Genomic DNA, 17126 nt, shown 5'->3' with positions numbered 1-17126 from the left:
AATCTTACATTGTTTGTATTATTTCATTTTTAAAATCATTTTAAATTTTTTTAATTGAAGTACAGTTGACATATATTAGTTTCAGGTGTATAGCGTAGTGATTTAACAATGATCTACATTACAAAATGCTCACCACAATAAGTATATTGCCCTCTGTCACCATACAGTTATTATATGATTAAAAAAATTTTTTTTTAAATCTCTGTGCCCCATGTGGGACTCAAACTTATGACCCTGATATCAAGAGCCGCATGCTCTACTGACAGCCAACCAGGTGCCCTCAAAGTTATTACATTATTGGCTATATTCCCTGTGCTGTGTTTTTCATCCCTTTGACTTACTTATTTTCTAATGGGAAGTTTGTACCTTTTTATTTATTTTTTATTTAAATCAATGTCAGTTAACATATATAATAATAACATAATAATGATTTCATGAATAGGATTTAGTGATTCATCGCTTACATATAATACCCAGTGCTCATTCCAACAAGGGCCCTCCTTAATGCCCATTGCCCATTTAGCCCATCCCCCTGCCCAACATCCCACCAGCAACCCTCAGTTGGTTCTCTGTACTTAAGAGTCTCTTATAACAAACTGAGGGTTGATGGGGAGTGGGAGGGAGGGGAGGGTGGGTGATGGGTATTGAGGAGGGCACCTTTTGGGATGAGCACTGGGTGTTGTATGGAAACTAATTTGACAATAAATTTCATAAATTGGAAAAAAAATAAAATTAAATAAAATTAAAAAAAAAGTCTCTTATGGTTTGTCTCCCTCTCTGTTTTTATCTTATTTTTGCTTCCTTTCCCCTATGCTCATGTTTCTTTCTTAAATACCACATGAGCGAAATCATGTATTTGTCTTTTGCTTAGCATAATACACTCTAGTTCCATCCACATTGTTGCAAATGGCAAGATTTCATTCTTTTAGATTGCCAAGTAATATTCATTATAATACCACATCTTCTTTATCCATTCATCAGTCGATGGACATTTGAGCTCTTTCCATACTTTGGCTATTGTTGACAGTGCCCCTTCAAATCAGCATTTTTGTATCCTTTGGATAAATACCTAGTAGTGCAATTGCTGGGTTGCAGGGTAATTCTGTTTTTAATTTTTTGAGGAACCTCCATACTGTCTTCCAGGGTGGCTGCACCAGGTTGCATTCCCACCAGCAGTGCAAAAGGGTTCCTCTTTCTCTGCATCCTTGCCAACATCTGTTGTTGCCTAAATTGTTAATTTCAGCCATTCTGACAGGTGTAAAGTGGTATCTCATTGTGGTTTTGAGTTCTATTTCCCTGATGATGAGTGATGTTGAGCATCTTTCCATGTGTCTGCTGGATGTCTTCTTTGGGAAAGTGTCTATTCATGTCTTTGCCCATTTCTTCACTGAATTGTTTTTTGGGTGTTGAGTTTGGAAGTTTATACCTCTTAATCCTCTTCACCTTTTTGCCTCCCCTCTGGCAACTATCAATTTGTTCTCATATTTATAAGTCTGCTTCTGGTTTGTGTGTTTTTTTTTTTGATTCCGCAGATGAGTGAAATCATATGATATTTGTCTTTCTCTGTGTGACATATTGCATTTATCACAAAAGCCTCTAGGTCCACCCGTGTTGTCATAAATGGCAAGATTTCATTCTTTTTTATGGACGACTAATAGTGTAATGCATGTGTATGTGTGTGTGTATGCATGCACACATGTGTACCACATCTTCTTTATCCATTCATCTATCGATAGACTCTTGGGGTTGCTTCCATACCTTGGGTAATATAAATAATGCTTCAATAAACATAGAGGTGCACATACCTTTTTCAGTAAGTGTTTTCATCTTCTTGGGACAAATATCCAGAAGTGGAATTACTAGGTTGCATGGTAGTTCTTTTTTTTTTTTTGAGAAATGTTGTCTACTATTTTAACCTCCATCTTTTTTCTGGGAGCCTTCCTTATAACTCTATCTTCCAAACTCTTCAGTTTTAAAGTTTTTATTATGTTTTTAGTTTCCAAGAGCTCTGTTTTTTCTTTTTCTTTTTAATTTGTTCTTACAATGTTCCTTTTTAAAATAGCATCCTATCCTTACTTCATAGTTGCAATATCTTCTGTCTGTGGGGATATTAATAATGAAGTTTTTGTTGTTGTTGTTACTGTTGTTGTTTGCTTCGGTCCCTTTTTTATTAAAGGCTTTCCTCAGAAATCTGATAATCCTCCATCTGCCGCCTATACTTAAAAGTGAGAGACTGCAAGGGTACATGGGTGGCTCAGTTGGTTAAGCATCTCTCTCTTGATTTTGGCTCAGGTCCTGATCTCATGGTCGGTGAGTTCAAGCTCTGCATCAGGTGCCATGCTAGCAGTGTGGAGCCTGCTTGGGATTCAATCTCTCTCACTCTCTGTCCCTCTTTTGTTCGCTCTCTCTCAAAGTTAAAAAAATAAACTTAAAAATAATTACACAAGTGGGAGACTGCAAAGACTAAAGTCTTAAGTATTTAAGTATGGATCACACATTCATTTAGTGTCTGTACCTTTTCTTCAGGATAGCACCCCTCCCTCAAAATGTGCCTCATTTCCTCTTATCCACAGCCCCTCTATTTTGCCCTTAGCAAAGAATAAGTCTTTGGTCTTTGCTAGGGTGGGAGAGAGCATCTAGGGTTCTGTGGCTTCCTAGAACACAGACTTTTTTTACCTAGATGTTCCTGTTTTTCTGATTTTTTTTTTCTACAGAACCACAGCTGTCTCCTGACTTCCTGTGAATAACACGATCTTCAGTGCATCACTTCATATAAAAAAGCATATGCTAGACAATCAAGCCTATCAAAATACATTTCTACATGTAAAAGGTTTGTCTATCCCTTTATATGATTTGGTAGCTCTGAGTTCACCTGTGTGCCCCAACTGGTGGTGTCACTTAATAGTATGAAAGATGTATTTGAGTTAAGATTATTAAAACAGTGACATATAAGAAAAGTAAAGAGACACAAGATATTCTTATGTACTAGAGACAACAGAGCTTCAAAATAGTCCAAATGAAATCAGAAATAATTCCCCAAGACCACACTTTTTCCAGAAAGAAAAAAGAAACAGCCCAACTTCTTGGGTACGCATTCAAAAATGGTTGGCTTGGACCAATTAGCATTCTCACGTTACGTGCTAAGGCACATATCATCATGAAATGAGCTACATTATGCAGTCCTCTATCCAAAAAATACTTACTTTATACATTTCAAGTCTTTAAAATTCACATACTTGACACTAACATACTTGTACCTTGACGTTATTTTTACAGTTTATCATGAGTTGTATCAAGGTTGTAGGACAAGTTTAACCAGAAATCAGTATCAGAAACCACAGAGATGTTTCTTAGTCAATGACAACCAACAATCATCCCATCCAGTGATTCTTCCAAGGCTACTTAGGCAGAAAATTAGCACACAGATATTCAGTTAACTATAGAAACAGCTCAACCTTGCAGTAAGTTTCCTTTTTAAAGGAACCAAAGTTTCAGAAGCAAGTCAACATTCCACCAGCCAAGCTGAGAAGGCCAAGAAAAGGCAATAAAGGCAGTAAGTACCTGCACTGATCCCCCATGGCGGTCTGCAGCCAAGTGAGACGTCAGGTACGAGGTATTGGTCTGCCGGCTGGGCTGGATTTCCCACTCTCCTCGGCGCTCTGACGATGCAGTCTGCTCAGGCATTAGGAAGCATGAGAGCAAGATATGGAAGGAAAGGTGAAGCAACAGCAAGCAATAACAAAATCAAGTACATTAGTGTCCCTGAGGGTTTTGTTTTCGTTTTGGATTTTAAACTAACAACCGCTGCAAAGCACTGGAAAAAAGTTAGCTTGGCTACATTCACTGCAGCCCAATGAGCCAACACATGACACTCTACAGCACACCATCCTCACCCAGACACAGAAAAACAATAATCACCAAAAGGGTGGGGGGACCACCAGGGAACCACCAAAAAGCTGGAATCAATTTTAGCTTCCATATTAGTAAAATTTCAGTAGCCACTAAGCAGACCAAATTCAGAATGTTAAGACTATTGGACAAAGGAACAATCATACTTACAAATCATTTCACTGATTAAAGATCTACCTAAATAGACAGTAGTCAATACAGAAAATTCCTAGCATTAGAAATCAAGATAATATGGCTTTTAGGGAGTTTACCACTCTCAACATAAACCTCCACAAGACTTTCAAATACAATAAAATGAGCAGTGGCAGTGGCTGGAATATACTTTCTTATCTAAGAGAATGAAAAAAGTATCTCTTCAAAACAGGTTCACAGGTCAAGAACATGAAAAGATGGCGGGGCCGGGGAGGTGGGGTGGCGGTGGGTAAGGCTACAATGTTTTCCTGCTTCCTCTAGCTAATGGCCTCTAGTCTGGAATTACAAATAGTTTTAGATAGGACTACTATGAATTATTTTCCTCGAGATATCAAAAGGCAGATCTTTCCCCCAGAAAAAGGAGGGCTTTAAATCCAAAACCTTTTTGAGTTCTGCTTTCAGTTCTGCTGTCATTCAGGCTCTCTTCATTCCTTCTTTACCTGTTTTTTAGATCTCATACTATTCTGATCTTGCTCATTTGTGATTTTTGTTCTGAAGAATCTGTTTAGGTGCCTCTTCCCCTGTACCAGATGGCTGAGGAGGTGTTAACATCATGATGCTCAGCTGTAACAGTCCTAAGGCTCTACAAAATGAAAAATGAGGAGTTGGAGAGGCAGCAATGAGGGATTGGTAAATCAAATTTTAATTGCTGCTGATATAAACAGCAGCAGGGGTTGGGATGTGATATTGCTGCTCTGCACGAAAACCAGCAAGGATGCAATAAATCTTAGAGATGTTCACAGCTATCAATGGTGCATTTTATAAAAAAGAAAAAGAAAGAAGTGGTGGTTTGAGACTCATACTCAGTCTCCCTCTTCTGTATCTCATTGACAAGAGTTATGTAAAGCTCAAGGGTAAGTCACTAAAAAAGCTTTTTACATTAAAAGAACAACAACAAACCCAAGCCTCATATACCAGCTAAAACTTACTCATCTTTATTAATGTAATATGAAGCCACATGGGTAACAGCACTGTAAAGGATCTTGGCCATGTTTTCTGATATTCCTCATGGAATGAGCATATTCTGTAAGGAGGCAGCTTGTATTAATTTGCTTGCTATATTCTCTAACCAAAGAGGGGTTTGGCTCTCTATACCTCTAGTCACATTTGAGAATCAAAAGTACCCAAAATATCTGTCCCTCCAACTATTTCTGCCAACAGAGGTTCAGATGTTTCACTTTTCAAATAAGACTGTGGTTTATAACATACTCTTAGTTTTTATAAATTTATTGACAGTATCCATATTCTCAGAGCACTTAATCTCATATCTTCTTATTACTAGAGATTTGAGAATAAATCAGGTTTTTTTTTGAATCTTTTATTTTTTTATATAATCCCTACACTCAATGTGGGGCTCGAACTCACAACCCAAAGATCAAGAGTTGCACACTCTACCAACTGAGCCAGCCAGGTGCCCCGAGAATAAATCTAATACTATAAGTAATATCAATAACTATTTTGTATTAGTGATAGCTTCTTTAGTTCTCTCTAGGACTTTATTTAAGCTCCTAAACTACTATGAACAACTGTCAGTTCTCAAAAACTTTAAATGTTTAAACAATATCCACACATTTATAAGCCATTCGGTGTTGTTTTGAGTTCCATGATAAAATATTTAATGTGATTACTTTTTTCATGAATGCTCTGTTTTGCGCTTGTTTTTAAGGCAGATAAAACTGAATGAAAATGGCAAGAAATGTACGTATAAAACTCATATGCTTTTAACAAAACCTGGACAGCTGATCAACTACTATTTCCATTTTTTACTGAAACACATATCAGAAGTCTGGTTTGATGCTACTGTCTGATTCACAGGACTATGTAGTTATTTGTATTCATTCTAGCTAAATACATAATTTATTCAAAGAATGAACATTTATGTCTGGATTTCAAAAATAGCAAGACATTTTCCAAAGGCCTAAAGTCATACTCCATCTGCATCATTAAAGCAATGTGTTATTTATCTTTTAGAAAGAGAAAAACAATGTTAACAATTCCAGGCTGCTTCCTAAATGCTTCCACTGTGATGAATGAAGAGCACACTGCACCAGACTACTGCCCTCCAGTGACTTCTATATCCACTGAAAGCAACAAAACCAAGAGACAGATGTGAACCTGCGGTTGTCGGTTCATAACTTTGGGAATTACTTTTCATCATAATACTAAACTCTGTGTCTATTCCCTTCTAGAATTTAAGAGCTTAGACTGGTATATATAAGTTGATAAAGGAGAAAGGGTCATTTGCCAGTTTTAGAAAGCAACTGAGTGCCCAGGAACTAGATGAAACTGAGGAATCTTGACAAGTACAGTGTTCTGCTCGTGTACCTGACAGGTATTCTAGGCAATGCTGTGTACAGGGGATTAGGACTGGGCAGAATCAGCACAGGATATAGTCCTACTAAGCAAACCAGTAGAGGAGATCGGCATGTGAACTTTTCACTCTCAAAGACCACTCATGCACACGTGTCTATCTAAAAGGCAGTCAGGAGCTTTGATGGACAGAAGAGTCACTCAGCAATATCAATTTCTCTGCATTACTTGAAAGGCAAAGGTCCACATGGAGTGTGTAAATTCCCAAAGGCAGGAGCAGGAATCTCAAGCAGTAGGAATTCCTTGGGGGGAACGCTTTAAAATCTTCTGTTGGGATTGCATTACCTGTGTGGAAATGCTTGGTTTACTATCCAGTAGATGAACATGGAAATAAGAAAGTGGCGATCCAGCTTAACATAAATCAAAGACAAAGCTAACAAAAGTTACTTAAGGGGAAACACCGAGGAGCCTGGTGTAAAGAGTCAAAACCACCACCCGTGATTTAGGGCAGAGGAAATGAATCTCTCCCAGCAGTCATCTAGCAGGGATTAACGGACAGACATTGGGGACAATGACACAAGAGGGCAGGAAAATACTCTCTGAAAACATCTCAGATACCATCTATGGCTTGAAAATTCTTTCCAATACTTATCAGAGATAAAGCTCCTGTTCTGAAACAAAAGGCAGGCAAACATTTTTCTCCTGTTGCAGCACATAAATCATTGAATTCCATTCATTATATAAAGTTATATAGTTATTCTGAAAAGTTAATTTTGATTATATTTATAAAGAACTTTCTCCATTTCACTTTATGGCTCCCAAAGTACTCTATAAGGTGCCACCTAAACAGAACATTTTGGTTTCACATGCTGGTCTTCTAGGCCTCATTATATAATTACAGTCTTAAGCTATAATTAACAAAAATAGAGACTGAGTAGTACCAAAAAGTTAGCAATGAATACACTAGATTACATTGTCTTACCACACTTCCAAGATGAAAAACAATTTTGTTGTGCTTGCTTTGGCAGCACATACACTAAAAAAAACCTTTTTTTTAATGTAATAGGGGTAAGATGTAAGGAGAAAAAAATGGGGCAAGAAATACCTCAAGAAATTTTTCTGGAGCATATTTGACCTTAGGTATGAAATTTTTAAAAGGTGGCAAGGTTACTGAAGTGTATACTTCAACAAAATTAAAAAATTTTCTTCTGTTAAGTTCATGAAATAGAACCAAATTTCTGTGCCAGTCAAGGATGATTCCATGCAACCTGCTGTGTGTGTAAACAACGCCTTCTTGTATTCTACAACCTTGATAGTGAAGATCAGAGATGTTGGAAAATCACTGATAACCTGGGAGGGATTATTCCCAAATTCAATAAATGCAGGTCCACAGAGACAGTAGTGTCAATTCTGCGAAGCTCTGAGAAAAATCATGGAACCATTCCAGAGGTCTGAAACACTCTACTCAAACCCTGGTTATTCTTATTAAAAAAAATTTTTTTAACATTTATTTATTTTCAAGAGACAGAGTGTGAGCAGGGGAGGGGCAGAGAGAGAAGGAGACACAGAATCTGAAGCAGGCTCGAGACTGAGCTGTCAGCACAGAGCCCGATGCAGGGCTTGAACCCATGAACTGTGAGATTATGACCTGAGCCGAAGTCAGAAGCTCAACCGACTGAGCCACCCTGGTGCCCCTGCTTATTCTTATTCAAAAGGGTAGAAGCCACCCTTCAATCCCCATCCTGCCACAACTAGAGAAGGATGACTTATCTAGGTAGGACTACTCCAGATTCGCCCTCCTACAACACAAGATGTCTGCTGAAATACAAAATATTGAAGACTACACAAAACTTTTATAATTTTTAAGTAGGCTCCACGTCCAACATGGAGTTTGAACTTGTGACCCTCAGATCAAGAGTCACGTGCTTCACTAAGCTAGCCAGGGACCACTGCACAAAGAGAACTTTTAATATGGAATATAGGATTAGAGCAGAGGTGAGTAGCAGCAAATAGGTGACAAATGGGAGAAGGTAAGAAAATGACTGAATTTCAGTTTTCTTTACACTTCCTTGTTTTGATGTCTCCCTTTGGATAAAGGTCCCAGAAATGAGGAGTGCAGCCCCATTCTGCACAGGGCTCTATGCTGGAGGGTGACAGGATGAAAGTACAATCTCTATACCCAAGTTCCTGCTAGACAGCAGGCAGCAAGTTAGGAAATTACACACAGGTCAAAGGGACGTAAACTTTCTCTGAGCACACTCACCTGCCTCTTCAACTAACAAACTATGAACCTTGCTGAAAACGAAGTAGTATTATGTCAAAAGAAGTGAATGGAGAATTAATCAACTTTTGTTTTTTCCAAAGCCAGTGGACTTTCAAAAGAATCTATAAAGATATTCATTTTAGCAAGATCTTTGGCCATCTTGGCTACTTAGCAACCTGGCTTAATCTCTCCTTTGGAAAAGCTATGTTTATAACAAGCTTCTTCCAGTAAGCACCACAGCACTAAACCACAACATACTTTTCTAAGGCTTTACATACCTTTAATCTCATCTCTTGGGAGTCAAGATACAAACAAATCTGAACTAATTTTTTTTTTAAAGGATTTTACTTTTAAGTAATCTCTAAATCCAATGTGGGGCTTTAACTCACAACCTCAACATCAAGAGGTGCATGTTCCACACACTGAGCCAGCCAGGTGCCCTTGAAACACTTTTACTGGGGGAACACCTTCAAAACTCAACATGACTCGACACTTTCAAGTTTTATTGCTCATTTCTTGTGTGTTTATAAGGTACTGAGTTAGTTTAAACATGGTTCTTTTAGATGGATGAGAGATCGGCTTTTCTGACATTTGATTCATATTTTCCTGCCCAGCCAAACTTGATAATTTGTAAATAAACAGTTCACCGAGTAGAAAATTACAAAAATAAAATTATTTCCCCTGAACACATATTGTACATATAAAAATGAGTAAGTGCTATTCAATATTATGATGTTAGGATACCATGTCTGATAGAGTTTAACAGCTCTTGATGACCAATGTGACTCTTTCCAACCTCAAAACAGATCTGTTCTTCCTAACCTCCTAGGTCAAGTACCCCTTCTTCATAGGCCCACAGAAACCTATGTAACTATCAAAATTGCTGAACCATGGTAGCATGTGTATAGCATTTACTTGAGTAAGGACTGCCACAGGCTTAGATTCAGAAAGAGCAGGAATCATACTCCTGCACGCACATCCTAGTCAATGCTAGATTCTATATCCAGCACACTGAGCAAACACAATGAATAAAACCTTCAACAGTGCAATACACTGCACTCCAAATTAGATCTCTGGATACTGCCAGGACTTACTTCCTGATCACATTCGATCGGAGAATGCAAAGGGAAGCTTGCCAGGTAGAAAGAGGCAGAACTATTTTTCAACCCCTTCCTAATGGATGGTTCTTTACAGAGGAACCACAGCCATGGTAAGATTTACCATCTTTGGACCTGGGAAAGGACAAATACCAAGGGGAAAATAACAGAAAAGACAAATCCATTGGTAATTTTCTAAATTGATCTAGCTTTTATCAGTATTTGTTCTATCCAAACTCATGATTTGGTTATAGTTCTCTAGCTGGGTAAAATTTACATTTAAAAAAATGTTCTTAAACATCTGATATTAACATAGTTGTAAAAAACAGATTTAGTATATGTAGATGAGTTTAATATTTTTTTTATTAAAAAAATTTTTTTTAACGTTTATTTATTTTTGAGAGACAGAGGGCAAGCAGGAGGGGGACAGAGAGAGAGGGAGACACAGAATCTGAAACAGGCTCCAGACTCTGAGCTGTCAGCACAGAGCATGACGCAGGGCTAGAACCCACAAACCATGAGATCATGACCTGAGCTGAAGTCGGATGCTTAACCGACTGAGCCATCCAGATGCCCCTATGTAGGTGAGTTTAAATGCAGTTCTTTGGGAACCATATTTGAGACCTATCACTGCAGCTAGGAACCAAATAGTACTCAATTCAATATACCTACAATTTAGAATAGCAAAGCCTATTTTCTCTGAAAATTCTCATTGTAATGGAAGAGAACGAATACAACTGCTGGCTGTCAAGCCATTATTATGTTCTATGCCAAAAAATTTCTAAAGCCAAGTTTTGATCACATCACTCCTCTCTGTTCATAAACCTTTAGTACCTACCTATTCCCTAGTGAAACTAAGTATCAACTCTCCAGCCCATCATTCCAGGAACTTCATCAAATGGCTCCAAGATAATTTTCCTAGCCTTGTCTCCTTTATTCACACCATATATTTTAGGAAAATGAACTAGATAACTTCTTGTTGCTCATAATTCCTTTTTGCATGGAATGCCTCTTTCATGTCCACGTTACTCTTCCAAGAGCACTTCAAATGCACCTTCTTTCATGAAACTGTCACACTCAAACTAGATGAAATGTCTTCTTCTTCCAATCTCTGATGATGATAATTTGAAACTTGGGGAACTTCTCTGTTCTGCCTTGTGTTATGGTTATCTGGCTACCTGGCTGATCTACCTGGCAATTCTTTGAGGACAATGACTCCCTACTTATCTTGGTATCCCCAGGACATACTTTCACAGAGCAGGTCTCCAGCTAGACTTATTTAGTCAAAGTTGCTGAGAAAAAGTTAGCTGCCCCTAAAGTGAGGTTAATACTTGTCAGGATCTCTCAAAGAGAGATTTTACTTTCTTCTTTTGCTGATTTCAAAACTTGAAAAGTACCAATCCAAAAAATAACATACTTCTTTCAATTCTTGGAGTAATGTAAAGGACATACTTGGCTGCAATTTTTCTGAAAAAACAAGCACAAAACCCGAAAAACATAAGAAAACAACCCTAAAGATGGAATAAAAGCAAAGAGACCAGACTAAGACACAGTGTAAAGGTAGAACAGATACTAGAAATACATTTACCCACAGGGCAGAGTGCAGAAAGAATTCAACCCAGCAAGGATTCAGAATCTGCTGGGAGAGAGGTATAAAATTTGCATTAATGTGGGGAATTTCAATCCCTTAGCAGCCAAGGGATACTAAGAACCCTAAAAAGAAAAAAGAAATCAGAGGGAATTTCAAGATTCAATTCTTCAGAAAGAAGCTTATTATTGCACTGCAGTAAGATTTCCTAATTATACACACTAGTTTAAAGACCCTTCACTTAAATGTACACTGAGGGGCACCTGGGTAGCTCACTCAGTTTAACCGTTTGCCTCTTGATTTCAGCTCAGGTCATGATTCCAGGGCTGTGGGACTGAGTTCCACATAGGGCCCCATGTTGGGCATACAGCCTGCTTGGGATTCCCTCCCTCCCCCTCTCTCTCTCCCTTCCACCCTCCCTCAGCCCCTCTCCTGCTTGCTCTTCTCTCTAAATAAATAAATAAATAAATAAATAAATAAATAAATAATTTTTTAAAAAGTACACTGAAAATCAGCGTACTTTTACTCAGATACTAGCTTTGACTAATTTTTTCACCCTGGCAATCCAGGTTTTCAACATCTCTTTTTCCCATACTTTAAAAATCCAATCAAAACAGCAGCATTAAGAATTCATTGAAGCAGAAAAGACATGGAAAACTATAGGAAACACCTATTTTATTTTTAATTTTTCTGAAAACATGAGTACTCGGGCAGATATGCTGATTATGTGGACTTCACTACTGACTACTGATTTTTTTTCTTTCCATACCTTTTCTATTTAAGTGCATTTTTCATTATAGGATAATGTAACTTCTTCATAGAATAGTCTGGAAAAATATTACCTACAACATTATCTGTTTCTTCTAATATGTTGGCATTATCTCCTTCCACTGATTTTTTTCATTTTCCCTTTCCCTGAGGGGAAATCATGCTGTCATTCTAATTTTGTACTCTGATTTCTTCACCCTACAAACCATAAACATTTTCAGGTTGCTACAAGTTTTCCTAAATATTATTTTAAGTGGCTACATAATATTCTACTGAATAAGCCCACTACAATTTACCTTATTATAACCTAGTTTTTTTGCTAAAAGATTTCAGCTGGATCCATAACCATTCCCTTATAATAAGTGGATCATTTCTAAAACGTTTGTTTCAAGTGACACTGTGACAATTTTATGCACATAACTTAATCTATATCGTGGGTTGTTTTCTTAAAATGGATTCCAATAATTGATTCTGGATTTTCAAAGTCCAGAGCCACGTCTCAGAGTGTCAGTTTAAGTGTGCACTCAGCTACACTTTTAATAAGAGAGGTAGAAGAGAACAACCACAGAATCAACAGTATTCTGTGTCAATCAGAAGCCAGTCAAATTGTAATTCTTAGCCAACTACTTTGATTAAAGCATGTAACGATGGATCCAGTTAGTGTATGTGATTTGCTAAACCCCACCTTTTTGCCTGTCTACTCTCTCTTAGCTACTAAATACACAGATTTCCCTCCTTTATACTTTTTTTTACCAAGACATACATTTTGCCAAGAATATGTGCTTATTGGTGAGTCTATCCATATTTGTGCATGTACTTCACTGTACATGTATATGTTTTCTTTTTAGAAAAAAATTTTTAAGTTTTATTTATTTAAGTAATCTTTACACCCAACGTGAGGCTCAAACTCACGACCGTGAAACCAAGAATCACATGCTTTTCTGACTAAGCCAGTCAGATGTTCCCTGTGTGTATGTACTTCTATACGCTATTGTTAACCTATGTACTTTCTCATATGTGCATCTGAAATAAGCATTTTTGCATTTTATTATAAATATGTCTGTGAATATTAAAACGTGAGGTCAGGGTTACGAGCTAATTTGAGAGTTGATAATGACTGAACATGTTGTGTATCTGTTTATTATCCTTTGCTTATTTATCTACTGGGGTCTTCAGTTTTCTCTTAGCAACGTACAGCTGGCCCTTGAACAACACAACGTGGGGGTTAGGGGCACTAACCACTGTGAAGTTGAAAATCCCCATATAACTTCTGACTCCCCCAAAACTTAACTACTAATAGCTGACTGTTGACCAGAAGCCTTCCCAACAACATAAACATTTGATAAACACATACTTTGTATGTTATACTCATTATATTGTTTTCTTAAAATAAGGATTGAGAAAAGAAAATGTTATTAAAAAATCATGAGAAAATTTACAATACTATATTTACAATTACATTTACAATACTATACTATATTTATTTAAAAATTTGTATATAAGTAGACCCACACAGTTCAAACCTGTGCTGTTCAAGGGTCAATTGTATATGATATAAAGATGAAAGTTGTCATATTTCCTTCCCAATCAGTGACGTCTTTCTTCAAATATTGTCAAATTTGCTGATTTTTGTGTGTTTGCCTCCTCTGTCTTTAGGCTGAGAGAAGCCTCTCTCACATAGACCATTAGTTTCTCAAACCATGAACACTGAAGGATGGATGGCATGGTCTCCTCTGCAGTGGCCTAAAGCAAAGGTGAATCTTCACTTTACTTGGCCAGCTCTAGAATTCACATGGGGACAGGAGCAGAGGTGGAACAGAGGTGCCAGTTTATGCCCAGGTCAGCTAGAAGTCCAAATTACCCACTCTTCTTAATCAGAAAACAAAAACAAAAACAAAACTAAATAAAGACGATCGGGCGCCTGGGTGGCTCAGTTGGTTGAGTGACCAACTTCGGCTCAGGTCATGATCTCACGGCTCGTGAGTTCGAGCCCCACGTCGGGCTCTGTGCTGACAGCTCAGAGCCTGGAGCCTGCTTCTGATTCTGTGTCTCCCTCTCTCTCTGCCCCTAACCCACTCGCATTCTGTCTCTGTCTCTCTCAAAAATAAATAAACATTAAAAAAAATTTTTTTAAACAAATAAATAAAATAGAGACGACCAAAAGCCACCCCAGCACCAGTGAGAGTACCCCACACTGGACTACAGATGAGACCCCAAATGGGCTACCCTGTTGATCCTGTGTGGTTCAGCAGGTCTTTCGGGCCTGTGGCAGACGGCCCCTTTCAGCCAACAGACTTGGACAAGTCCTAATTCTCTTGACTGGATACTTCGTATCAGGTGCCTGACCACACCTCAGTACCGTTATAGCACCCAGGGATGCTGGAATGCCACCCCACATGCCTGAGAAAAGGCAAGTCCTTTGTATTCAATTTCAGTATATACACTTAAGCAGAGAAGCCGAAAAATTTTGGTTTTAGTAAGAAGGAGAATGTCTGAAACAAGGAAGGTCCAGCACATACCTGATTTCGCAGAGGCTGTTGCTGTGACGGCCGATCCCTGTGTGTGTGGCTTTCTCGAGTTATTGCAGATGCACCAGAATCTACATGAACTGACCCTACTGGAGTAGGCTGGAAAAATATAACAAAAAGTCAAATGGAAGATGGGCCCGACTTAATGACTCTGCAAAGGAGAGCATCATTCCAATTCTAATAAAACAGTGGTTAATTGTTGTTTTCAGTCATCATGGGCAGTTTCAAGTCTTCTCACTTTGCTTATCTGCAAAAGGGAGGCCACCTGGTCCTCAATAGCTCATTAGAGAGCAGCTTACCTTGGAAAATAAGAAAACATCCTACAGTGATGTGTTAGCTTGCTCTCAGGTACTGTGAACTCCTGGCCAGAAGAACTAATTCAAAAGTTTTTCATGATGGGTGCCTGGGTGGGTCAATCCATTAGGCATCCAATTCTTGGTTTTGACGCAGGTTATGATCTCATGGTTTGTGAGTTTAAGCCCCGAGTTGGGTTCCACACAGACAGTGCAGGGCCTGCTTTGGATTTTCTCTCCTTCTCTCTCAGCCCTTCCCCTGCTCATACTCCATCTCTCTCTCACACAAATAAATTAAAAAAAAAATAAACAGGCGCGCCTGGGTGGCTCAGTCGGTTAAGCATCCAACTTCGGCTCAGGTCATGATCTGGCAGTTCATGAGCTCGAGTCCCATGTCAGGTTCTGTGCTGACAGCTCAGAGCCTGGAGCCTGTTTCAGATTCTGTGTCTCCCTCTCTCTCTCCCCATCCCTCGCTCATGCTCAAAAATAAATAAAATTTAACAAAAATTTTTTTAATAAAATGAATAATAAAAAAAAATTTCTTATGGTGATGGGTTCCACTTCTACAGAAGCAGGACCAGCTTACGTAGCACCAGCTTCTGGATCATTCAAGCAAAAGTTCTTCTTAAAAACTGGCTTAAGTTCTGGTATCTTAGGCCATACTGGTCATAATCTTAAAAACGTATAAAGGAGTTGCTCCTGCTTTCTAACTCTGGTAATTGTAACCTATGGCATCACCCTGAAAAGGCTGGCATACGTAAAGTCCACAGTCAAAGGAATGTTTTTTCCATAGATTTAAGCAGAAAGTCTGGCAAGCGAGGTAGTGCTGGTCTGAAGTGATGAGGTAAAACAGGATACTTACAATAGGTCTCCCGACCCAATCGTAGGCATAGTCAAAGGTGTAGCCTTTCCTTTCAAAGAGGTCTGTGAAGAGGGTCCGTAAATACTCATAGTCAGGTTTTTCAAAGAAGTCTAATCGCCTGACATAGCGCAGGTACGTTGCCATCTCTTCTGTAGGAAAGAGGTGAAAGGCCATGCTCATGAGCTGAATGCTTCCTATGGTGAGAAGCTCTGAGCCAAGTCAGGAATATTTGTGTTTTCCTTATGACCCAAATGAAAGTGATAAAACCTGTCTTGGTCTAAATGACAATAAAAGGAAATGTGAATTTTCTAGAGAGCGCCCTTATCTAGAGACACCAAGTCATTGTCTCTACCTACTTCAAAGTTTTAGTCACGATGGCTGGAATGTCCTTCTAGCATCCTACCTGGAAAGTTTTCACAGAGAGCTTCAATGGGAGTATTCCTTTTGGTGTCACCAATTTTCTGATATCTCTCTTTTAATGTATCAGCCTGTAGAGCAAAGGGAGAAAGTTATTTGGAAACAGGTGCCACGTATGGGAGGTCCAATATGTCTGGGGATGCAATGGTTGCTTCACTCAAACTGGCAGGAATTGCTAGGCTCCATCTTCTAATACATAAGCAATGTAACAGAGATGATGTATTTAACGTCTGCTCTGTTCTGGAAGGTTTTATTTGCAAATATATTTAGTAGTCTCAGATAAACACCATCAAATGTAATGAGATGAGTGGTTAGGAAAAGGAAATAAAAATATCATATAGCAGTTATTTTCAAAACTGCAGAAGCTTAGTAATCTCCCATGACCACTGGGGTTCAAAAATTCAGCCTTCTCCTTCTTAGATCAGTTCTATTATAAGATTAAAAATATTGCTAATCTAAGTGTGGGGCAGACAGATGGCTCCACAGAATATTTACTGTGAATCTGAATAGGGAAAAAAAAAAAAGAATAAGTAGTAGAAGAAAATGCCTTTCCACAATGTGCTTCCAGAGGGAAAAGTGTTACCTATGATAGAGGCATGGCTAACAGGCTAACAGGTAGGTTTCATATATGTCAGAAGCTCAAAGCAAACTAAGTTTGTTCAGGATTATAGACAGAAGGCTCCTGGAGCTTGGACCAACAGTGTAGCCTGAAGGGATTCTTGTGAGGCTCTCCCTAGCTGGCTGCACCCAGTTTTAAGCAATAGTGTTCTATAGTAAGTTGGAGAGGGCTGCCTGGGTGGCTCAGTCGGTTGAGAGTCTGACTCTTGATTTCAGCTCAGGTCATGATTCCAAGGTCGTGAGATTGAGCCTTGGTTCTCTCTCTCTCTCTCCCTCTGCCT

The 17126-nt window shown here is 38.6% G+C and overlaps 1 protein-coding gene across 10 annotated transcripts in view; it reads right to left on the bottom strand.

The window, feature by feature from the left end:
• CSNK1G1 (casein kinase 1 gamma 1) overlaps positions 1 to 17126 on the bottom strand; it is a 160394-nt gene that overhangs the window by 22222 nt on the left and 121046 nt on the right. For 4 of the 10 annotated variants that reach the window (XR_008299124.1, XM_027067491.2, XM_053223897.1 and 1 more), the window contains exons 8-11: positions 16214 to 16298; positions 15811 to 15959; positions 14647 to 14754; positions 3562 to 3672 (exon numbers count right to left, since the gene is read on the bottom strand). Coding sequence is in view for 8 of the 10 variants with exons in the window: in XM_027067491.2 (XP_026923292.1) it covers positions 3562 to 3672; positions 14647 to 14754; positions 15811 to 15959; positions 16214 to 16298 (453 nt within the window). In the remaining 2 variants the exon portion in view is untranslated. The other 6 variants (XR_003423124.2, XM_015085544.3, XM_053223899.1 and 3 more) reach the window with 6 other exon arrangements.

This window comes from Acinonyx jubatus, chromosome B3 (genome assembly GCF_027475565.1).
Source record: "Acinonyx jubatus isolate Ajub_Pintada_27869175 chromosome B3, VMU_Ajub_asm_v1.0, whole genome shotgun sequence".
Classification (NCBI taxonomy): Eukaryota; Metazoa; Chordata; class Mammalia; order Carnivora; family Felidae; genus Acinonyx; species Acinonyx jubatus.
This window is presented reverse-complemented; position numbering and strand designations above follow the sequence as displayed.